At 36.2% G+C, this 25,321-nt stretch overlaps 1 protein-coding gene across 4 annotated transcripts; it reads left to right on the top strand.

Annotated features, from left to right (window-relative positions):
- The first annotated feature begins 1,538 nt into the window (after positions 1-1,538).
- Positions 1,539-19,460, top strand: LOC308680819 (beta-1,4-galactosyltransferase galt-1-like). 4 transcript variants are annotated; one of them, XM_081349192.1, is made up of 4 exons: positions 2,125-2,563; positions 2,882-2,920; positions 7,933-9,249; positions 18,723-19,460. In XM_081349192.1, the coding sequence occupies exon 3, from the start codon at positions 7,933-7,935 to the stop codon at positions 9,244-9,246; it is 1,314 nt and encodes a 437-aa protein (XP_081205318.1). In that variant the 5' UTR covers positions 2,125-2,563; positions 2,882-2,920; the 3' UTR covers positions 9,247-9,249; positions 18,723-19,460. The 4 variants fall into 4 exon arrangements, with proteins under 4 accessions (XP_081205315.1, XP_081205318.1, XP_081205317.1 ...); XM_081349191.1 differs by lacking the exon at positions 18,723-19,460 and adding an exon at positions 10,203-11,305; XM_081349189.1 differs by lacking the exon at positions 18,723-19,460 and having other exon boundaries at positions 1,539-2,563; positions 7,933-11,489.
- Positions 19,461-25,321: the final 5,861 nt, after the last annotated feature.

The raw sequence follows: 25,321 nt of genomic DNA, 5'->3' as shown, positions 1-25,321 counted from the left end.
CAGGGGGCAGACTGGTTAAAAAATTCAGTCCTGGCACTGTTGCCACACCAGCCCATATTACCACACAGACACACACATTAAAATGTGAAGTAGTTAGGGGGGTTCGGGGGTATGCTCTCCCGAGAAAATTTGGATTTCTCGGACCTACATATGTGCATTTTAAGGTGTTTGAAGGCCAACATTTTTTGATAACAATTATAGCTTTAAAAGCATGTCAGTGGGCAGTATACATAAATTATTTGTCAAGCAGATAACAGATTCTTAAAAATGAGAATGAGGATAAATGTTGAAATGAATGATCCACACTAGAAAATGGAAATGCAAAATGTTTCTGCTTATAGTTGACAATACACAATCACATATTCCAAACAGGAATGGCCTTAAATGAGAAATCTTTCAAGGATTATTTTGAATAGATGTAAACTTTTTAGCATTAAAGTTTGGTTTCAGCAACTTGTTTCTTTCTTGAGTTAATCAATGTTTTTGCCACTATTAAATCAGTTAAATCAAATTTCAATTGTTCACTCATAAAGACAGTCACTTGTCACCACCTACTGGCTTAATGATGCAAGTTGCGCAAACACGGACAAGCGGAGTGATACAAACTGTGAAAAGACTGATGCTGGTGAAATATTCAAACACATTCGAGGACCTTATATATAGGCTACATATCAGAGTTAAATAGGAATACATTGTAATAATGTTAATCAAGCAGCCTAAATCACACGACTGCGCAGCAATATTTAAGCTCATTATACAAATGAAATAATACAGATCTAGACAAATTGGGCTGCTTATAGTTAAAAGAATGTCATGAACGATCATTTAGGCTAGATGTAGGCCTATTTTTCACATTTTTGGTCACAAAATATTTCGTCAGTTTTGATGACTTTGCAATATTGATAAAATATTAGAATATTAAAAATGAAAAATGAGTAGGGCTACGCCAAAATGTGTAACTTATGTAGCCTACAAAGGAATACAAAAGCCCCGACATAGAGTTTTGACGCAGCTTTAATCTCCCTTTTGGTTATTTCAATACTTAATTGACGACAGAACACGACGTTACATGCTAGTAGTTTATTTTGCGTGATACAGGGCGCGCCGCATTTGCGCGTGATTGAAGAGTGCGCGCCGCGAGCAAACGGCTGACACGACAGTAAGTTAGTTTTTCTCAGTTTTACTGACATATAGCCTGACAACATCTGGTCTGACAGAAGACTGTGCGGCGGTGCTGACTGCGTTATTTTTTATTATTTTTTTAATTGCTGTGAGATTGTTTGCTGTTGCGCGCAAATCCTGGAGATGAACTTGGATAGCTAAATCGCTCACGTGGTGCGTCTCTGTGTGAGAGTAACCATAGTAACTTTGATCTGCTTGAACACATTTTAATCGTCTTTAATACATGATTGATTCCGAATGATATATTAAAAGACCCGGTCAATTTTTTTAAAATAAATACAAAATTATTAAAAAATAATAATAATTATCAATAAATTCAATTTTTTGAGATCCGGGGCTATAAAAAAAACATCCGGGGCTGAAGCCCCGGATGCCCATGCCTAACGACGCGCCTGGCCTATACTTCTTCATATTATCTGTAATATTATCATTGCACCTTTACAAATGCTTCCACTAACATCTCTGCTTTATCACTATCTTTTATCGCTATTTTCCCGTTTCCTACTAAAACTGGAATATTAATATTTCTCTGGATCCCTCCCATCTTCCTAATCATGTTCCAAACATCATATTTCAATGTCTTCCCCTATTCTATTGCAATATTCTCTCCAGAACATTCTTTTCTTATTTCTCTCCTTACCATAGTCTGAGCTTTCTTAAAAATAATGTAATCAGTAAACAATACAGATTGTCTGGCTTTCTTCATTGCTTTTATTTCTTTCCCTCACTGCCTTACTACATTTTTCATTCCACCACGGTCATCGCTAGCCTGCTGTCTGAAGCCTTGTTTATACTTTTGCCTGGCTCCACAGCTCGAGTCTCCGAAGAAGACTGCGCGCGCACCTCCCCAAACGGACGAGGCGTTTATACTCGACGCGTTGTGCTATTCTGTGGAACGACAGGGGGCGACTCAAGTCATTGTCCTCTATAAGCCCAATTTATACTTCTGCGTCGAACTTACACCGTAGCTACGTCGTAGGCTGTGTGTAGCGCGCGTACCTTTCGGCGTACCCTGACGTGCACCTCTCCAAAAATGTAACAACGCGTCAACTCTACGCGGACGCAAGCGCTGTGATTGGTCTGCTAGGACCGCTCCCTCGGGTTTCACATGCTCCCTCTGCGCGCGTGAACGAGGACAACGACGCAGAAGTATAAATGAAAACCAACGCGTTGCCTACAGCGTAGAGGCTCCGGCGTAGGTCCGACGCAGAAGAAGTATAAATCAGCCTTAACCTATACAGAAAATATGTCTTCCTTTTCTACAGTTAACTTAGATGAGCGAAGCCAAGTTCCTCTTTTCATTGTATATTGAAACAAGGCAGCCCCACCAGAAACAGCAACAAGATCAGACATCTGGCTTCTGTGGTTTCGCACCCCTGGGGTGAGTGTACAGTTTCTCATTTTGTTCTTGACCATATAAGACAGAAAATTGTTAGTGTCAACACATATATACACATTAGTACATATGTTACACATTAAAGGAAATAACCATCAGGAATCAACGGTGAGGCAGGGGCATCGTATACTTTTCAATCTAAGGAACTGAAGGGCTGTTGCATCAAATACGAGTAACAGATTCCTAAATGCTCTTTGGCTTAAAATTACTCTTTGGCTTAAAATTACGTGCAGTACAAGAGTTACGTGGATCTTTATCACAGGAACCTATTTTGTGTTTCCATCTTGTTCATTCTCTGTACAGAAGACATCCGCTGCACGACAACGTTTCCATATCGTAAAGGTACTGTTACTATTTTGTCTATTTGTCTATTTTAATTGAGTAATTATCATCACCAGGGAAAATTCTGGAATTTTGTTGACTTAGGTGAGATTAAGGATGCAACTAATGTTTACAGTGTATTGAAACAGTGGCGGAGCCAGGATTTTTTCATAGGGGTGGTCACGCAAGGGCCAGCAACCAGTCTGGGGTGGCAAAAATATGATATGGGGTGGGAAATCTTAATTTTATCATAAAAAAATCATTTGATAATGTATTGGACTGTTTTAGTGCATACACAACTGAATAAAGTTAATTTGTACTTAATTGTAATTGAGATAGTAGTGAATTAGGAATCATGGAATACTGTGTGAATTTTTTATTACCCACCACCTCATATTAAAATTAATTAAATAGTAATAAAAGGGCACACACTATCGCTAAAGTTCAACTTGCTCAGTTAGCTTGGTTCTGGTTCTCAAAATATCCAATAGCTTGTTCTATATTGTTGCATCTGCATGGATGAGATAACATGCAGATAAATACTGTAGTCCAAAGATTATTCAACTTTCAATGCGTTTTATATAATCAATGAACTCTTCAACCAATTCTGAGTTTGTAAAAAAAAAGTTTAACTTTCTATATTAGTTGTCAAAATAAATAATTGCAACAGTTCTATCATACCGAAATTAAAAAGGAAAACAAAAGTTCTCTTTTGAATCCCCATGTGCAAGAATGTGAACAAGGCGGAAGTCAACAGCACATAATGTAAAATGTTATGTTTTTCATAATGTAATGTTGACAGAATGTAAAATTAGTTATTTTATGGATTTAAAAATTATCCATTTTTCTTTGTCCTTTACAAATTAACGCAAAATGAATGCCTATCGTCTAGTACAAATGCACAGTGCTCATATTTATTTGGACATTAAAACATTATGCCTTATATTGTGATCTCACATAGCAGAATATTTTAATCCAGACACATGTGACTCATATATAGCAATGCATGCAGTTTTGACAGCTTTAATCGCCTTTTTGATTCTTACATGAGTTAATTGACGACAACTACGGCTACAGCACGCCGCATTTGCGCGTGATGTGCGTACCGCAAGCACAGTAGGCTACAACGTCAGCCGTATGACAGAAAAGTTAGTTAGTTTTGCTGACATTTGGCCTGACAACATTTCATCTTACTGAAGATAGCCAACTGAATAAGGACAACGCCCTTTTCTCAGCATCTGACAGAAGTGTCACAAGCTTTCACACACATCTTCTAAAATAAAAGTAGCATCAGAAAAAAAGAGAATTACGTTTGTTGTTGACTGCACACTATTCAACTTACTCAAAACGGTCTTGCAACCCACCAGTTGAGAAAGACTGACTCTATATTTAGCCTACTATGTGCATATCACTGTCTGATGTTCTGCTGAAGCTCATTTGGCACTTGCGCGTTTGGCTTGCGCCTGGCGCTGAGGTGAAGTTGTAGTGTGCATCTGAAAAGTCTCACGTTTTTTTGTGGTCTTAAAGAGACGGTTCAGCGTTTCAAAAAACGCAATTTTTGTAAATAAAAAAGAGACAGAAACAACAGTTGTGAGAGGGGTGGCCAAAGTTGTGGTTAAGCTTAGACCAAGGGTTAGCTTAGCTTAGTTAGCTAGACCACCCCTGGCCACCCCCGGCCACCCGCCAGCTGTTTATTTTTTATTTTTATGTTATAAAGATATTTTGATTAATGAAGTGTGAGATGATAAAATCCTTTTAAAGAGAAATCGGCAACACTTTACAATGGTCTCATAATAAATGCACCAGGAAACATGAATTATAACCTGAAACAAACTATTTTTACAGCATTTAACTTTTCTTGCTGTTAATACAAATGTCCATGTTCATGTTAGTTCACAGTTAATGTTAACAAATAACATTTTTGATTTGTAAAACACTTGTAGTTAATTAACATTAACTAAGTTTAATAAATGCTGTAGAAGTGTTGTTAATTGTTAGTTCATATTAAATAATGTTAAATGATGAAACCTTATTGTAAAGTGTTACTGAGACATATACATTTTGTAAATGTAGCCCACTGTTTGTATTCATTTTGGTTTTAAACCAACGTCTATATAGTTTTCTGTAAAATGAATGAAGCTAAAATGTGGCATTAGCCTAACCATCAAGTAAAAAATACTTGAGTTAGAGTTGAATTTTGAGATGATTATTAAGATGGGATATTCTATTAGCCTGGAAATCCAGACCTAAATCTAAACTCGCTGAGCAAATTCAACTTCAGTGTGAGCACTCTGGATTTCCTGTCTTTGTCTTTCTTCTCAGCCTCTGGTTTTCTTGTCACATGACAACAAAATAGCTTCCTGTTTACAGATACGAACTATTTTAAACATAATTGCTTTACAGTTTATTACATTTTTTTAACTAATAATAATCATAATAATAAATTACTTGGGCCACTTTTTTTTTTTTTTTTTTGCAATAGTACAGTTAAACCACCTACACATTTTTGATCTATAAAAAAAAATACAGTCGTCTGTAAGTGTACCTCTTGAATTGTAGATTAACGTACCCTGGAAGTAACAATGACATAAACCACTGTAGAATCCATAATGAGAGAACAGTGTCTTCAGGAAGTTATTTTATCATCAGTCTTCATCAGTTGTTTTATGTGAGATTTTTTTTGTTGTACTTGTTTATTGTTGATAGTACAATGCAAGACCATGACACTATACTTTAATCTCATAAGAGTGGTTAGTTCAGTTGTGTTTGAATATGAAAATCCGGTTTGATGACCCATGAAAGTGAAATCCCAAGCTTTTATTTATTTATTTATTTGTACAACATATACAAACATAACCAGGGGAAAAAACATGGTCGAATCTATAAGAAAAAACATTTACAATAACAAAAAGATAGAGAGAAGCACTATATTAAGGTTAAATCATTTCTTTAATTGTCATAAAGCATCATGTTGTGCTTTTTTTGTTGTTTATTAGTCTGAGGGATGAAATAAGAGAGTTGAATTCAACAAGGAAACACGTGCATGTCTTTATACCTTTGTTTATTCATATTCTTCGTGTATTTAAGCAGGGCTTAAAGTATTCCGGCACCGTGCCGGATCTCCGGCGTGCGGCCGTGAGGAAGAAAAAAAAAAAAAGTGGAACTTGCATGCGGTTAAATATTTTCGAGTCAAGTGATTTCACCTACCAATCATATGAAAGGAACGCAGCTCTTACTAACGTTACAAGCCTATCAGAAACAGAGCAGGACGGGGCCTGGCAACACCGTGTGATTGAGATTTTACGTCACGTTAGCGTTGTCGGTGAAAGGAGCGCTAGTTCATGATGCTTGGGAATGATGTCCTACCCACGGGCGTAATTTCCTATGGGGACACTTTCCAAAATCCCGTTGTCCCCCCCCCCTGTTGTAGTTTTGTCAGAAACTACAACAGGTGACTTTAATGTCATCATGGATGAAAAGAAAGAGAGGAGATGTGAGTTGGTTGATTCAGTAAATTAGCTCAGGTCAGGATAATCATATTTTCTGTCTACACCTGTTGATAACTGAGCTAACGTTAACATGCTGCTTGGTAACTTCAGACTTGGCAAAATATTTAATTTTAATATTTAATTAAATATTCTGTGTAGCTTACAAAAAAAAAACATTCTGTGTAGGCCTACCATGAAAACGAGTCCACTTTAAACCGCAGCATTTTCTGTCAGCAATGTATGACAAGTAGCCTAACGTTAGTGCTGTCAACGTAAACGCATGCGATTTAATATTTGTCCAGCTTTAACGTGTTTAAATATTTATCGCAGCATCCGTTCTTTCTGTCATTCTTTGGGTTATATGATCATGCTCTCCTTCACGCAAATGTTTTAAACTATCAATGCGCGAGAAGATAAAAGAGAACGCGCTGTCAGTGAATGTCCTCCTGAAACACACACACACACACACACACACACAGAGAAAGACGCGCGCCATCGAGTTCTCTTTCACGCTTGAACGAACCATAACACACACCTTTATGAGAGTGTGTACCAAATTGTACCAAAATGTCAGTTTTGTCGAGTATCTTCACAAGAACAGTCAAATGAGTTAAATACAATATTCTGGAAGTAAAGAGTAGAGAATGAGACGTGTGAGACCCTGTCAGCAGCGGCGGGTATTAAAGTGACAGCAATTCTCTCTGTTAGTAAAGTTAACCAAAGAACAATGGGAACAGAGAAAATTACTAACTGCTCAACGCTTAAGGATTAATCTATTTTTAGGGCCCGAGCACCGATGGTGAGAGGACCCTATTGTTTTTGCTCCGTTTATTATTATTATTATTATTATTATTATTATTCTCCAAAGTGAATCGCTTTTTAGAGGGCCTAAACATGCTCGAAAACTCATGAAACTTTGCACACGCTTCAGAAGTGGTGAAAATTTACGTGTGATATGGTTTTCAGAATTGGGGGGGGGGGCAAATTCGGTAAATTATTGCCCCCACATTTTGCCCCGGCTCCTGGTTTCACGTACAGGTATGAAATTTGGTACATGCATGTATTGACCCAATACCTACAGAAAAGTCTCTTGGAGCATAGCCCTAAACACAACAGGAAGTGATCTATTTTGAACTTCCTCCTAGATTTTGGACATTTTTCGTAATTTCCTGATGTTGTACTTTAACATACTCCTCCTACAGTTTTGATCTGATCCTCTTCAAATTTGGTGAGTGTAATCTTAAGGCATTTCCTAAAGGCGCCGGGTGGCGGTGGCAGGGGTGCGAGGGCCCTTTCATCGCTGCTTGCAGCTTTAATTCATTCTATTTTCCACTTTAACCCCTGTTTAAGTTAAGAAACCAGTCTGATGCACCTATGAAATGAACAATATGGTAATTTTTGGTGAAAATAAAACTTAAAATAGATGTTGCTTCATTGACGCCCCATTGTGATGCTCCTCCTCCTGTAGCCTGAGTTTTTGTTTGTTTGTTTATTTGTTTTTAACATTTTGCATTTTTTTGACACTTTTTTTGCTTTTTTCTACAGATGGAAAAATACAGATTGAAGGCACTTCTTTCACTATCATTTATTGTAACTGTTTTTGGCATGCTGGTTTTGGTGTACAAGGACAATCTTACAAATTACATAGACTACACAACTCCAACAAATAACAAATTCAAAATCCTGGAGGCTTCAAATTCGATAACGCCCATCAATGGCTCAAAGCATTTCATGGTGTCTGCGTTTATCGACCACAGACTGGACGGGGTCATTCGAGTCATCAGCATAATCAACAGAAACAGTCTTCAGCCACTTTACTGTGTTTACTGCAGCACTGAACATGACTGCAGAACTGTTCAGGCAGATGTCCAGATACACACAGACCATTTTAGCTTTCCGTATGGTGCCTCAGATGTGATTTGTAAAGGTAAACACATGCAAAATTCAACACACGTCCTCATAACAGCTGACGAGAAAGATTCAGTTGACCCCAAGATGGAGTATCTGCCAATTCGAAATAAGGTGGCAAGAGAGACTTTCAAGTTTAACTTCACGATTTGCATCTCCAACCTTTTTGGTGACTACAACAATGTACTGCAGTTTGCTCAAACTATGGAGATGTACAAGCTTCTGGGTGTACAGCATGTGGTCATCTATAAAACAAAATGTGGTCCAGACCTGGAAAAGCTCTTAAAACATTATGAAACAGAGGGGATATTGGAGATTGTTTCATGGCCTATCGACAAGTTTCTACACCCGTCCTCAGGCTGGGACATCAAGACACACAACGGTGATGTCCATTATTATGGTCAGTTAGTAACACTCAACGAGTGCATTAACAGGCACATGTATCAATCCAGGTACGTTCTCCTGAACGATATTGATGAGATCATCATGCCGTACAAACACACCAATTTGCCATCTCTTATGGAGGATCTTCAGTCTAATCATCCCAATGTTGGGGTGTTCCTCATAGAGAACCACATATTCCCCAAAACACAGTTTGAGGACAGTGGGAAGTTCAAACGAGCAGAATGGAATAATATTCCTGGTGTCAATATCATGGAGCACATTTACAGAGAACCTGATCGAAAGAACATTTACAATCCCACAAAGATGATTGTCAACCCAAGGAAGGTGCAGCAAACCTCAGTGCATTCCACTTTGAAAGAAATTGGAGATTGTTACCATGTACCATTTGATGTATGTAGGATTGTTCATGTGAGAGTCCCACTGCAGGGGCATCTTACCAAAGACCAACTGTTTGTAGACAAAAGAGTCTGGGACTTTGAGCAAGAACTGATTCCGAACGTTGACCAGACGTTGAAGCTGTCGGGTCTTCTGAAGATTTCCAGTTGAAATGTGTGTATTAATGTAAATAAGACCTAGGGCCCTATTTTAACAATCTGAAATGCAAGTATCAAACGCGAAACGCAAGTAACTTTGTGGGATCTTTTGGGACCCTTTGCGGATCTCGTCACTATTATACCAGCGGGATAGAAACAAATCTAAAATGGGTTGGTCTGAAGTAGCTACATTACTCATAGGTGTGGTTTGGACGTAACGTGAAATAAACCAATCAAAGCATCATCTCACATTCCCTTTAAGAGCAGGCGCGCTTGGCGGATTTGCCAGGTGCACACCAGGAGCGGTTCACAGTCGAGGAGACCAACGTTCTCGTCAGGACCGTAAAAGACAGAAAAGTGACATTGTATGGGGATGGGAGAAACCCACACAAATTAGCTTTGGTTAAACAGGCGTATAATAATTTTGGTAAATGTGTAAGCTAGATTTATTTTTTCTCATCTTCATGGACACCATTAGGGATCCACGTCATCGGTATCGTGCCGATACTGGCCCAGAGCGCTAGATTGACTGCAACCGATTTTAGCTCGCCGACAGGTTTTGAGAAATCGCAGACAAATGGCCGAAATCACAGTCAAATCGGTGCTCGTTCACGCGAGTGACAATCACGCAGTGTGAATGAGCAAAGACGCGATCTGAGAGAATCGCTGACGAGTCGCCGACGTCCGTGAGATATTTGGCATGCTAAATATCTGGACCTGTCGGCGATTCAAAATCCTGCTGTGTGAAAAGTGTTCTGACTGAAAACTACATCGGCGATGACCGAAAGCCAATGAGAGAGCAAGATACAGAGCAGCGGGGAGTTCGGGGAGGAGTTATGTGGCCACAATACCAGTATTTTAATAGATTTACAATTATATCAAACAGAAACAAAGCACAAACATTTGCTTGACCAGCAGCAACAGCAGCACATTGCAAAATTATTTATTTACCCCCAACTCTCTTTGCAGAACACACAGTCCTCGCTCCCCTTATCTTCCCAGCCATTTCCTCATGCATAGCAGACCGATGTCGATTCAACGTTGATTTTTAGTTGTAAAGGTTAGTATCAGTCGTCGATCAAATTTCAACGTTGAATCAACGTTCACTATTTGGTCGGTACATCAGAACGTTATTACGTCTAAAATAAAACATCGATTCAACATTGAAATGCGGTTGACTCGTCAACATATACTGCGCCGACGCATTTGGTCGAAATCATAACGTCTAATATATTTTTGAAACTTGGTTAGAGGTATCAGAGATCAGCTGAATAAAGCATGCGATCATGTTTTGAAAGAATGACTAACTGTGTTACCAGTGTGATCATTTTGGTTTTTGTACTAAGAGATTTGAATATGTTGGCTATACCAAAACGAATAAAAAAAAACCTGTAATTATGTAAACATCACTGCTCTCGCTGATATTTGTGTGAGTCACATCTGCAATATTCTGACAATATGGATGATATCCAGGATCTTTTAAAGTCAATTAGTCAGAAATATGTCACTTTACTGTGGCAAATGCAAAAAGTGTAGCCTACAACACAGTGTGAATCGAGGCGTTGGGCAAGCAAATGCGCAGTGTGGAACGCGCTTACTGCTTGACATGTAGGCAAAGTGGCATGTTGTTATAGTGTTATTATTTTAAATTAAATAATTATTGCAATTAAGGGGGTTATTATTTCATATTTTCATGAATTCGGCGTAGCCTACATCTCAGACATCTTGGCTTTCATTGATTAAACCTATAGGTAAACTGAGTAAATCATTAAATTTTATTACATTTTTGATTTTGAAATGAGCATATAGTTAGGGAAAGTTAGGAATTTTTTTTGCCAATCTGCAAAAAAAATTCTTACCAATAGCTTTTTTTACCATGTGTTCCTATAGGTGTCTAGTAACACCTCCCAATTTATCCACGGCCAAATCCTCGGGGAAACGCCTGGAGTGGAGAGGCGATCAAAGTTGGGGTGCCCAGACGTCCTGGGTAAAAATAATGATTATTATTTTTTTTTTTTTCAATATTACCTTTTGAGATGTCTAACTAGGGGTTTTTAGGGGTGCCGAATCTATCCCAGCCATTAGTTTTGAGTAAAAATGATTCCAAGTCCATACAAAAACCACATAAAAATGGTTTTATTGAACAATTACAAAACAAAACTTACTAAATCGGTTTAAGGCCAGACACTACAGGTGAATAGAGTCAAATTTTTAACTAGCAGATATCACCATGAAACTTAGTTGATTACCTATATTAAGATGAGAAAAAAATGTATTACAAGTTTTCTGTAATTTAATGTTTAAATATGCAAATTAGGCAATATCTAATTAAATATGCGCTAATTTGCATATCTTTTAAAAAAGCAAAATCTGAGTATTGGATAAAGCCAGGTTAATTTTTTTTTTATTGTGTTCACATATTAGATGGGAAAAAAATTACTGAGGGATTTATGGATATCTACTTTTGTTATCCTGTAAATCAGAATATACTGTCAATAGCCTTAAAAAAAGGATTTTTGCCATGTTTTTTGGAATAAAATGTTATATAAATCAGGCTAGGAATAATATATTTACAAATCCCTCTGTATATGTCTTCATAATATAACTAGGTACAAGACTGGAGAGTTTGGTGTGCTACTGAAGTGCAGATTTCGGACTTGGAGAATGAGAGAAAAGTCATTTTGAGAAAACGGCTTTAAAGATTTATCATTCATGATTGGTTGCTGATAAAAAGGAAATGACCATATTTGGATCCAACTGTCAGATCCAAATATGGTCATTTCCTTTTTATCAGCAACCAATTGTGAAAGTAAAAGGGCTGAATGCGCAATCTCATTGGCTGATGATAAATCTTTAAAGCCCGTTTTCTCAAAATGACTTTTCTCTCATTCTCCAAGTCCGAAATCTGCACTTCAGTAGCACCTATATACACCGAACTCTCCAGTCTTGTACCTAGTTATATTATGAAGACATATACAGAGGGATTTGTAAATATATTATTCCTAGCCTGATTTATATAACATTTTATTCCAAAAAACATGGCAAAAATCCTTTTTTTAAGGCTATTGACACTATATTCTGATTTACAGGATAACAAAAGTAGATATCCATAAATCCCTCAGTAATTTTTTTTCCCATCTAATATGTGAACACAATGAAAAAATAATTTTTAACCTGGCTTTATCCAATACTCAGATTTTGTTATTTTAAAAGATATGCAAATTAGCGCATATTTAATTAGATATTGCCTAATTTGCATATTTAAACATTAAATTACAGAAAACTTGTAATACATTTTTTTCTCATCTTAATATAGGTAATCAACTGGGAAAGTTTCATGGTGATATCTGCTAGTTAAAAATTTGACTCTATTCACCTGTAGTGTCTGGCCTTAAACCGATTTAGTAAGTTTTGTTTTGTAATTGTTCAATAAAACCATTTTTATGTGGTTTTTGTATGGACTTGGAGTCATTTTTACTCAAAACTAATGGCTGGGATAGATTCGGCACCCCTAAAAACCCCTAGTTAGACATCTCAAAAGGTAATAAAAAAATAAAAAATAAAAAAAAATTGTTATTTTTTAAAAATTGTCATTATTTTTACCCAGGACGTCTGGGCACCACAACTTTGATCACCTCTCCAGGCGTTTCCCCGAGGATTTGGCCGTGGATAAATTGGGAGGTGTTACTAGACACTTATAGGAACACATGGTAAAAAAAGCTATTGGTAAGAAAATTTTTTGCAGATTGGCAAAAAAAAATCCTAACTTTCCCTAACTAATATGATTCTATTGAGTTTCCTGGATTTTTCTAGGATATAGCCTTAGAAAAGAAAAGTCAGGAGAGAGAAAAATGTTAAATTTGCAGTTTCTCCCTCAGCATATACATAGCATATCTATTAAACCCCATTGTAGCAGTATAAGCTTTTCTTTTTTCTGACACTTGCATATTCCATATCAACAGTGGAAAATCTTTAGTCAGGGGAAACTCTAATCAATACATTTAGGCCTACTTAGTTTACATTATTTAATTAGAGATTAGTGTCCATCTCTTCTACATTAAATTAGTTGAGTTAACATAATTAGTTAATGAAATAATAATATAATAAAAATAAAGATTCAATTAAGGTGTTAAACATATTTCTATATACCATTGCTTGTTCCACCACACAAAATAACTGTTTTTAAGGTAACAATCCATTAGACCCTTCCGGAAACCAGAAACACAGAAAACCCACACAGACCCCCAGTGGGTTTTTTTAACCTCATCTCAGTAATTCATCTTATGAAATAAATGTGATCTGTTGTCAAGGTGTATGCAGAATGCTGCTGTATGCAGAATGATCCCAACAGGAAAACAATTTTAATATTTAACAATATTAAATTTATTTATTTTATGTGTGCACAGTAGCCTATTATAACTTTAAATTCTGCGATTTCTGAGAGCAGTAGGCAAGGAATCTCAAGTTTTTTTTTTTGGTTTCTGAGTTGGGTGTGTAGGCCTACATCACCAAATCTAACTTTATCTTACCTGAATCACTGTCTTGTTTGCTAAAACATAGCACCTTTTTTTAAAAACATGTCAGCAAAATGAGAATTTCTAGCTAGTGGAGATTGTAAAGTTGTCGACAATACGTCATCAAAAATACAGTCCAGTGTGTGGGAGAAATTTGGAGTTATCTGAAGAAAATATTGTGAAAGGCTTTGCAGCATGCATTTTCGTGTTGGATAGCCGCAAATGTGGAACTTCATCACTGAGGAAGCACGCAGATAAATGTGGTAACAAAGCAGTTCTACCGAACAGTATTTTTCAAATTTAACACTGTTAAGTATGTGTGGTGTGCAGGTCGTGTTTGAACCCAAAATTGTCAGATGTAGCCTAGGCTAGACGAATTGCATGGCAGATATAGTGTTGTAGCCGCGTCTGTTCGATTGGTAAAATGTTATAAAGCTACTCAGTTTTGTGGTAAAGTTAGCCATGTTCTTCATGTACCGGCCTTTTGACAGCTTCGGCTGAAGTTGTCCTTGTGTTAATTGTCCTGTAATAACTTCTGTATGACCTGGCAATAAACATTTTTGTAATTGTGTCTATAATGTGATAGTCTAAACTGATTTTATTTCGGGTGCGGGTCGGGTAGCGGTTCTATTTTAACCCTCTGGGCTTCTTCGTAAAATAGTCACACTCTTCCTCCCGCCCGAAAACGGACGAAGCCTTAAAATTGTACTTTACTTTTTCCCAGGATAACCAATCAAATATATGTTTGTTCTATAATGTTTTCTGATTATTATTATTTTTTTTTATGATACTTTGCATTAATTACATATTTTGTATGCGCTATTTTTTCAATTAGAATTAATATATATATTTTTATTTATTTTATTTTATTTTATTTTTCAATAAATGCAACATTTCACATCAAAATAGAGTGCAGGCCTAAAAAAAAAAATTCAAGTGAGAAGAGCGCCATCTAGTGGCTTCAAAATGTATTAATTTGTGTCATGTCCTATAACCGCCTATAGGCGGCCTATAGCTTTTTTATTTATTTATTTGATTTATTCCCATTCGGAAAGAAAAAAAATGATTACTAAGCAACCACTGAATGGAACAACACAAACATTTATTAACTCCTAACGAGTGCTGAGTAATCCCTCTAAAACCGAGTGTACCAACAGCAGGCGCCACCTAGCTGCGAAAATATTCTTTACCATATTTTAAAAAAATCTTGCCTTGATTAACACAAAGTTGATGTCATTTGAAAGCTTAGAGTCTGAACTTTACAGTGAATGTATCCACTTTGAAAAACTCTTAAGTATTGCTGAGTTATTTGCTGATAAATAGAATTTCTTTTTTTTATAATCTATAAAATAATGTACTGCAATGTGTCAAAAACATCATACAGCTCATGAAACATTCTCAGATAATTGAAAATGGCACTTCATTTTTTACAGCATATTATTACAATTAAAATGAGCCCAAAATTAACATAATCTATTGCTTTTATGACAAGATATTCTTCATGGAGAAAAAATTGCCCATGAGGGGGTATCAAAGACTGTACAAAAAGGCTGTCTCTTTTCCAAATGCTGTAACTTTTGATTCCTTTATCCAAATTTTTTTTATTTTTTTTATCCAGATGCAGCTAACATGTAGGGGGACTTCACTAAAAAAGAATTTTCCTCCTACCTTATTTCCTTCCTGAGTTATTCCATGACAAATAAGAAAGATATGCAAAATCATAATAAAAATTATATATATATATATATATTGTCTTTTATCCGCTGTTTCTTGGCAGGACAATGTCCAAATGTAATGTAATTTATATTTTAAAAAAATTTAAAAAGAGTTCTTTCAAACGATACCTACCTTTTGACTCTCCTTGCTATAGTTTTGGAGTTATTATGATTAACCCAGAGGGTTAAGCGGTTCGGGTCGGGTGCGAATTTGAATTAGTGCTGCTGTCGGAAAACGGGTTAGATGCGGTTTTAAAAGGAACCCCGACTAGTGCGGCGTGTTGGCCTTATAAGATTAACGTAGGCGTCAGCTATAAAAAGGTGATACAAAAACACTTCAAATGGTTTTATTTTTATTAAAAAAAGACGAAAATCCGTTCACTCGTAGGCCGCCATAGTTATTTACGTCTCAATGCGTTCTGGGTAGTGACGTGTAAATGTTGCATACTGTCAATGGATTGCAGGAGTACCGGTGTGGTATAGTATCCGGTCACTCGGGTCCGGGCTGAGGACCCAAGCAATCCGATTGGTTCAAAGCACGTTTTATGGGTAATCGCTTTAGTGCCTGGTTACAAATCATACAAAAGAGTTTACATCTCGCAATTCTGACTTTATTTCTCAGAGTTGCGAGATAGAAAGTCAAAATTGCGTGAAATAAAGTCGCAATTGCGTGTTATAAAGTCAGAATTGCGAGATATAAAGTCAGAATTGCGTGATATAAAGTAGCAATTGTGTGTTATAAAGTCAGAATTGCAAGATATAAAGTCAGAATTGTGTGAAATAAAGTCGCAATTGCTTCTTATAAAGTCAGAATTGCAAGATATAAATTCAGGACTGCGTGAAATAAAGTTGCAGTTGCTTATAAAGTCAGAACTGCAAGATATAGAGTCAGAATTGTGATATAAAGTCGTGTTATAAAGTCAGAATTGCGAAATATAAAGTCAGAAATGTGTGAAATAAAGTTGTAATTGCTTCTTATAAAGTCTAAGTGAATTATTATTTAACTTTTACATTATTTGTTAACCCATGGTATTAATACAAACTACACAATAGTAAGAGCTGAACTGTTGCTTCATTTATCCAATTTAGAAAAAGTGCTAATTTGGAATTCCACCATGGAAAAAGTGGGCCGGTCTTGGGCCTGAAACTCCCGGGCTGAAAAATGGCCCCACTCCGGCCCTGGCCATCTCCGTAGTGAACGCGCCTATAGAGAGAAATGCACATAATAAATTACATAATCAGAGAGTAGCCTAGCTTTTTTCTTTCGTTTTAAATTATTTCATTTAAAGACTATTCAAGCTTTGTGTATTTGATGTATTTCTCATGTCTGTGTGAGGCATAGGCTGAGTTTCGTTAAGTTAGGATGAGATGCGCTCCAGTTAACGTGCAATAAGTAAGTGACCGCGCGGACGCCTCCATGATTATATTAACAGGCAATTTGTTGATGAATAAAATTTATTAAAATTAAGATACAATTTATACAAAACGAAGTTCACTTTAAAGAAAGGCTTTAAACAGTTGACATTTTCACAAATTTCAGTGACCTTCCACACCTCCATCCCCAGTTTGCAAGGAAAAGAAACAAGCCCTTGAGCCCACTGTCCTTGTGCAAAACGCACACATAGGCCTACATAAGATTTGCGGAATTCTATGTATAATAATCATGGATGTACTGTTTGAAGATTGACAGGGAGAAGACCAGCATACTATTAGGACTGTACTTACAGGTTACAAGCGCCACACTGTTTTTTTTTTTTGTTTTGTTTTTTTCATTAAAAGGTTTGAGTACAATCGGTAAAAAATGAAAAGTTAGGAACAACACAGCACATCACAGCCAAAAGTGGGTATTGAGGATCAACTCCTGCATATTGTACATTTTAAACACAAGGGTTATTTCAAATAATATCTAAAGAGTAGGCTACAGCACATTCACAGTTCATTAGCTGTGCGAGAATCACAGTTCATTTTCTTCCTCCAAGCAGAGAAATGTACACTTAACTTATAAAAAAAAAAACTTTACTACCATCCACAGAGTAAATGTAATCCCATGCTGTCTGGTTTAGATTTCGTTCGTGTGAACATCCATACGCAGCACAAAAGTCCGGTATCATCCATGAATTCGAAGTACAGGCGGAGATAGCAGCGTTACCTAGCTACTTCCTATGGCAAGACCCCTGTTCAAAGATGGCGGCGGTTTTGACGCATGTTTAGAACCCCAAGGCGACATCTAGTCTAGTGTTTATATCTATGACGTTATCCGATGATCGTGCTATGAGCTTATACTGCACTGATACTGCCTTACCATATTCACAGCAATTCGTAATGCAATTATAATTGTCATTATTTTTTACACTTTTATTTATTAAAAGATCCATAAAATAATGTTTATTTTTGTATATTACTATTTTTCTTATTAACAGTTTAGACAGTTAAATAAATTACAGAATGCTAGCTATGTTTTGTGGGTATAAATATTAATTGGTTGTCTAGCCTTGACTAAAGAACAGTATAATAACATTATGGAATCACAATCTTAATGTAATTAATCAAACCCCTTAATTCATATAATAATCTTTTATTTGAAAGAAATAACATTTTTAAGTATGTTTTTTGACGAAGTTATTTGTTATTAAGCAATAGGGCATAATATGCTTTTTTATTACAAGCATGTCATTTGTGTACTAATGCATATGATTTATGTTATAATTAATTCTTAATACAGAACATCATACAACACAATAACATTTAATGTAATAAAATTAGAGAATTAGAAGATTAGAATGAGAGATATAAAAATTTAATTAAATTACACAATACAATACATAATGAATTCAACTGAATTATGAAATGTAATATATAAAATTTTTATTAACACAAAACTACAAGCAAAATGCACATCGTTTTAGGACATTTATAGAGCTTTTTAAAATACACAACATACTTTAAACAAATACACATGTGCAGCTTTAAACAAACATACTCTAGTATGTCTTAACTTTCCTAAACACTTTAGTGATAGTCCTCTGGCTATACATTGTGAAGAGTTAAAAACAATTAATGTTGAGTTAGCTGTGTTAAAATATTTAATGAACTGTAAGGTTAAAGTTTTTTGAGAGCTAATGAGACACAAATAGATGCAGTGTCTTTTGCTGCATGAAAAGTCAAATCTTTAGTTTGAAGTAAATTCATGTTGTATGTGCAGTCAATTCTTTGTGGAACCATCCTAAGGCCTTGATGCAGTCAGTCAATTTCCCCTTTAGATGGTGGGGTCGTGACCTGGTAGGCGAGGAGGCTGGACTAGGTGTCATGGACTGACTTGAGGGAACTCTGCAAAACACACAAACATGCTGCAACACGTCATGTGCAACTGTACACTTGCAGTCTTTAGTGCTATGGAACATCACTCACTGTTTTTGCTTTGGTATGCAATCCCAAAGGTGCAACGCAGCAGACGCAGTTAGCTCGTTGAACCTGGGTGTCATGGATGGACTGATTTGAGGGAACTCTGCAAAAACACACAAACATGCTGCAACACGTCATGTGCAACTGTACACTTGCACAGTCTTTAGTGCTATGGAACATCACTCACTGTTTTTGCTTTGGTATGCAAGCCCAAAGGTGCAACGCAGCAGACGCAGTTAGTTCGTTGAACCTGGGTGTCATGGATGGACTGACTTGAGGGAACTCTGCAAAAACACACAAACATGCTGCAACACATCATGTGCAACTGTACACTTGCAGTCTTTAGTGCTATGGAACATCACTCACTGTTTTTGCTTTGGTATGCAAGCAAAAAAAAGTAATTACTTAATGGGTTAGTTTAATGAGATAGTTCACCAAAACATATAAAAATCAGCCATCAGTTTCTCCCAACATATTATCAGAAAATGATGTGTTTTTTTGGTGATATAAAAAATGCAAGTACTTATTTGTACCAACACGATCCCATAAAATGCTTACCTCAGGAATCAATTCACACATTAAAAGGTCGAAATGTTCAAGCTTTTTGTCCTTCTTTTGCTCAAACACAATGTTGTCGATGTGTCCTAGAAGTTCCTCAACATGTGCTGACAAGGCTGGATGAAAGCTCTAGGTTTTGCCATTTTTCCAGTCTTCATTTGCCACCATTTGTTCCACGTGGGTTTCAGTGAGCGTTTCACAATTCCTTGAAACAACTCCTGAAAAAAATATTTAGTATACCAAACAATATCTAGCCATTTTAAATTTTGTAAAGTCTTATATGTACCTGAATTTCAGTATCACTGACAAGAGAACAAATTCCTTTTTTTTCCACCTCCTCGACTGTCCTATATTTTAGAAATCATCGATCTACTTGATTTATTAAACTTTTAAGTTGATTTATATGAATGAGGACACACATTTTACACATACCTTTTATACGTCATATAGATCATACGTCACAGATCGTCTCCCTGTATCACCTCGTTTTTCATAGAGGTCCATTTGTCCCTCACCTCCATTTCTGCCATCTAATGCAATAAACACAGTTGTTAAAGTAATGTAGATAAAAATAAAATAAAATAAATAAATTAAAGCATTCATTTAACTTACTGTACAAACCAAAACCCCACAGTTGTTAGAGTCAGCCAGCCTCCACTGTTCTGGGTACTCAACAGTCCATTTTCCCAAGTCCCAAGTATTTCGGAAGGCATTGCTTTTGTACAAAAGAAAAAAGAAATTTCTAAATGTACATTAGTAAATAAAGATAAGAATTTTGACATTTACAAAAAAATGTATTTTTTTTATCCATACATACCCACAAAATGAAGTGGTTTCCCTTTTCGGGGCTCTGTCCACCAACAATTCTTGGAATAAGGACTGTGTCATTCTCAACAAGGTCCTTTAAAATATTTTTAAGTAAATAAGTAAGTAAATGTGTCCCCTGCCCCTGAAATTTATTTCATAGATTTTCATTTACCTTCAGACAAGAAATGTGACTGTCATCCACATGTTTCTTGATAGTGAAGGATTGCCACCAGAGAACGAACGTGTGCACCTGTAAAGCAGTTCCACCATGTGCTTTACAGAGCTGTGCAATCCTCGTGTCAAGAATCTAAAAGAAATAGTAGATTTCAATAAAATGTTGTTGAATAATATAAGAAGTGCAACCCTATAGGAGGTTCGTGTACAAACGACCATATAAATAAGCTGCCATTGGACACATATGGAGGGCTCGCCTGAGTCCCAAAATTTCTCCAATCATGCATTCATGTATATGTCTCAGCACCCTCTAACAGAATCCACGGTTTCGAGAATATCCGAGAAACTTTATTTTTCGACCCAAAAAAACTATATGGTTTATACCCTTTTATAAATAAAAATAAAGTTTCTTGTATATTCTCGAAATCTTAGATTCTGTTAGAGGGTGCTGAGACATAGACATGAATGCATGATTGGACGCTCTAGAGCCTTCCAGAGCTGAGATATGGAGATCCCACAAAGCATTTATTCCATTGGGACAAATAGAGAATGCATTACATAATAAGATCACTTTTGATGTTACGAGTAAAGAAACGCATTACAATAACGTACATTATGAAATCAGATTACTTTTTGATGTTACGAGTTAAGTAATGCATTACAAGTCACATACATTATAATCACATTACCTTATAGATATTTTGGGTCGAAAAATAAAGTTTATCTGATCTTCTTGAAACTCTGGATTCGGATAGAGGGTGCTGAGGTGCAGACAGGAGTGCATGATTGGAGGCTCTAGAGCAGGGGTGGGCAAACTTTTTGGCTCAAGGGCCACACTGGGTTTTAAAATTTGACAGAGGGCCGGCCCAGTAGCAGATTATGAAACACGATCTCATGAAAGTGCGTATATATACCACGAATTAAATTTCTCGTACCATTTATACGCCAAAAATATATATTTTTTGCGTGCATATGCTGCGCACTGTAAACCCATTAGTTAGGATTAGGGGTGCGGAGTGCAATTTTTAAAAAATATTTGAAATAATTTGAAAGATATTTTGAAAAATGTCAGTAACCAAACAGTTGATGGACCCCATTTACTTCCATAGTAGGAAAAAAAAATACTATGGAAGTCAATGGGGTCCATCAACTGTTTGGTTACCGACATTTTTCAAAATATATTCTTTTGTGTTCAGCAGAAAAAAGAAATTCATACAGGTTTGAAACAACTTGAGGGTGAGTAAATGATGACCGTATTTTAATTTTTGGGCGAACTATCCCTTTAAGTGCGTATCATATGCACGCGAAAACTGCGTTTCATAAGAACTACAAATACAATTCGTGGTATTCGAACTTTCATGAGATCGGGCTGAGCAAACACATTTACGTTGTGGCAACGTCTGCGCGAAATTCAACAACTGAGAGACGACATTCTGACAATACATTTTTTTTATGCTAGATATCCCCCATTTAGCATATGTTATGTTTTGAGGTTAATTTTTAATTAGTCAGATGTTTGATAATTATAGCCTATACTTTTTAAATATGTTTTATCCTTATTATTATTTAATGGGCCTAACCGTAAATTAGAAACAAAAAACCTAAGTGTACACTTAGAAGAGTAAAAATGACAGAAGGTTACGTTAATTCAACTTTATTAAAACTGCATGGCAATCAATTTGCACTTCCAAAAGTCATACATTTGTGGAAAAAAAAAAACGAAATAAACGATTATACAAATTTATTTTAAGTATAATAAAATAAAACATAAAAAGCAAAGGCAGATCAGAACATTTAATGAACAAAACCGGGTTGTACATGGCAGACAGGGGAGCGTAACGTTAGTCGAAAGCCGGGCGATAAAAGAGGATACATCCACAAATCCAGAGTAGCAAAACTAAATAGCAGACAAATCAAAGGAAAAACTAAACATGTGTGCAAGCGGTTACCGAACATTTTTTTCTCTGTGAGTTTAAAAAAAAAAAAAAATAAACATTAACGTGCACCAAGTCTATGCGCTGTCTGTTTGGTTTCCATGGTGACGCGTCTAGCTTGTTACGTGACACACCGCAGCCACAACAGCGCTGAATGAATGATGATCTGCTTTTATGTAATTTTTCCTTTTTTACATTTGCTAGCTATGGCATGAAATATCTGATATTCCGATTGTCAAATATATGCAACGCATAACGCAAAGTATTGCAAGAAAAAGGCAAAATGAATGCGATCTTTAGACAATTTTTTAAATACTCGACGGGCCGGATTAAACAGCCTAACGGGCCGTAGTTTGCCCACCCCTGCTCTAGAGCCTTCCAGAGCTGAGATATGGAGATCCCACAAAGCATTTATTCCATTGGGTCAAATAGAGACTCGCATACAGTGAAATTTTGGGATGAAATTTGGCCCTTTTGCAGCTTTTTTTTTTTTTTGACGTTTTCTGGAAACCGGGACTAATTAGAGCTATTACAAATATGTCTCAAAAATGTTGTCAAATTAAAATTCTAACGTCGTCATTCAGCCATGGAAAACTTTTCTTCTGTGGACACAGTGTCTCGAAATCTCCAACTGTGGCCTGGCATCTCGGAAACTGAATGAGTGGCCGCTTTCTGTCGGTTTCCTCACTCAAAATTCTCATATACATTTCCTAGAAAAAAAAAATCCTTTGTAATTGTCTTACATATATAATATTATTATTATAATAATAAGCAACTTAAGGAGCAACTTGGCATTTCTGACTGACCATTTGCCATCTTGGTTTGGAGGGGGGGGGGGGGGGGGGAATCGAAACACAACGGCTTGCCACTTGGTTTAAATTTATATAGGATGATGCACCAGGGTGGGTCCACTGAAGAGGATGATGTGCAACTATGCCATCAAAACCCGTGCAAATTTAAGATTTTTTTTTATAGCTGTCCACTGTAGTGACCACTATGCATGAAAGGGTTAATTGTTATAGAAAAAAAAAATGTATCTTTTCTCTATATTTTATTTTCAATGATTTAACAAATAAATGCCATACATTCTTTGTCTGTATTTTGAGTTTCTTTTATGATGTTAGTACAGCTGCAGGGTGTGTGTGGGACTTCAGAGGTGAGAGAATTCCTGTTCTGTGGAGGGGTCAAGGGGGGGTCCCTTCTGTTCCTTGTGCTGTGGTGGGTGACAAGAGATAACACTATAAAAATGCTGGCCAACCTCCGCTCTGAGGCTCACTCTGCCTGCAGCTGAACTGTGGGTAGACTGGGAACATTTCTTGCAAGAAATCAATATCTTTTAAGGACAATTTGAATCCTGATGTCTCTTATGCCTGATGCTGTTTTGTTAGTTATTGTTTTGCCTTAACATTAATCCATATAAAACAGCGCTTAATCTTGCAAAGTACGTTTTGGTGTTACTGCTATCATTACGTTAGTAATTCATTAAGTTAACTATAAAGTGTCGCTATGTTGTGAGAAGGTATTCCTTTGCAGAGATCCCAACCCTAACTAAGCATTTAACAAACAGAAAAAAGTCGTGACATCTCATTGCCAGATGTTCTCCAGTCCTAAAAGTAAAACAAAAACACAAACAATCTGCATTTAAAAGATCTTTTAGAAAGTCATGGTCTATTTTGAGCCTTTGTCAGTGATGCTTGATTTCTTTCAAGACAACATACTCTGAAATACTTCCCATCCCATACATGAAAATAAAATACATGCTGTGTTGGTGATATCACAGGGCTGCCAACTCTCACGCTTTGAGCGTGAGACTCACGCAATTGACACTTTTCACACGCTCTCACGCCACACATCCATTTTCTCACGCACAGAAAAATTGCGGAGCAAAGAGGTACTTTTAATATTAAACTAATTCTCAGCTCTTAGATTCCGTCAATTTTATTACGAAATTAGACAAAAATACCTTTGGCGCTTGTAAATGTGACGTGACAGATCGCTGAGCGCCTTAGTTCAAGTGCTCGTGAACCGATCATCTGTTACAGTACAACTTACCGAAATCGACCAATTAGTGTTTTTCAACCACGGAAAGAGGTCAATATAACAGCAGGAGAACAATTATGTCACATAACGTTACATTTACCTCACGAAAGCCATTTAATGACCATAGCATGTTAATTGAAAAGAAAAAATAGCTAGAGAGGAGATTTTGCTGAGCACTATATTACATATTTATTATATTTTTACTTATGTCATTAAATAATTGTTATTATAACAAAAACTGCCTTATATTTAATTTAATTTGTTATTTTTAACCTTTAATAATACCAGCAGATTGGGCCCTCTATGTTTACAGCATTAGGTGAGTTTTTTTTTTCAATAAAATTTAAAATAAACATGTATCCAAATTAGTCAATATTGAATCAAAATCGGAATCAAATCACAAGAATGGAATTGAAATCTTGAAATTTTTGTCAAGCAATAATAAAAACTGTATCCTACCAGTCATTGTACAATGTAAACATTGTAACATGTTGTCACTAAACTTCATAAAATTCTATTTAGTTACCAAATGTTTTGACAATCACAATTAACCCCGCCAGCACTGTATGTATATATATATATATATATATATATTAAAATATTCTTACATAGGCTATATAAAATAAAATGACACAACCCTGTCTCTTTTTGTTAAATTTCAGTTTTATTGATCAATAATAGCAACTATGAAAGTATAAGTAGCCATACAAGTCAAGAAATAAAGTAATTAAACGATTCAGTCAAACATAAGTCAGCAGGCTACAACGTTAAAGATAAATAGCCTAAATAATTTAACGTTATATAAAATTATAAAACTAAACTTTGCCCTCAGCCAAAACGATTTGCCAGGGAACAAATTATAGATTAATGATATCAAAGATCGTCTGTTAGACATAGCCTACACATGACGAATTATATCTCATGTTTAACCACTCCACTAGACT

Source organism: Scardinius erythrophthalmus (genome assembly GCF_964197995.2).
Source record: "Scardinius erythrophthalmus genome assembly, chromosome: 20".
In the NCBI taxonomy this organism is placed as follows: Eukaryota; Metazoa; Chordata; class Actinopteri; order Cypriniformes; family Leuciscidae; genus Scardinius; species Scardinius erythrophthalmus.
The sequence above is the reverse complement of the archived record's forward strand: the minus strand, read 5'-3'. Positions and strand labels throughout refer to the sequence as shown.

Excerpts from the sequence above, each read along its gene's own strand:
- LOC308680819 (XM_081349192.1), top strand. The coding sequence starts at position 7,933 with ATGGAAAAATACAGATTGAAGGCACTTCTTTCACTATCATTTATTGTA.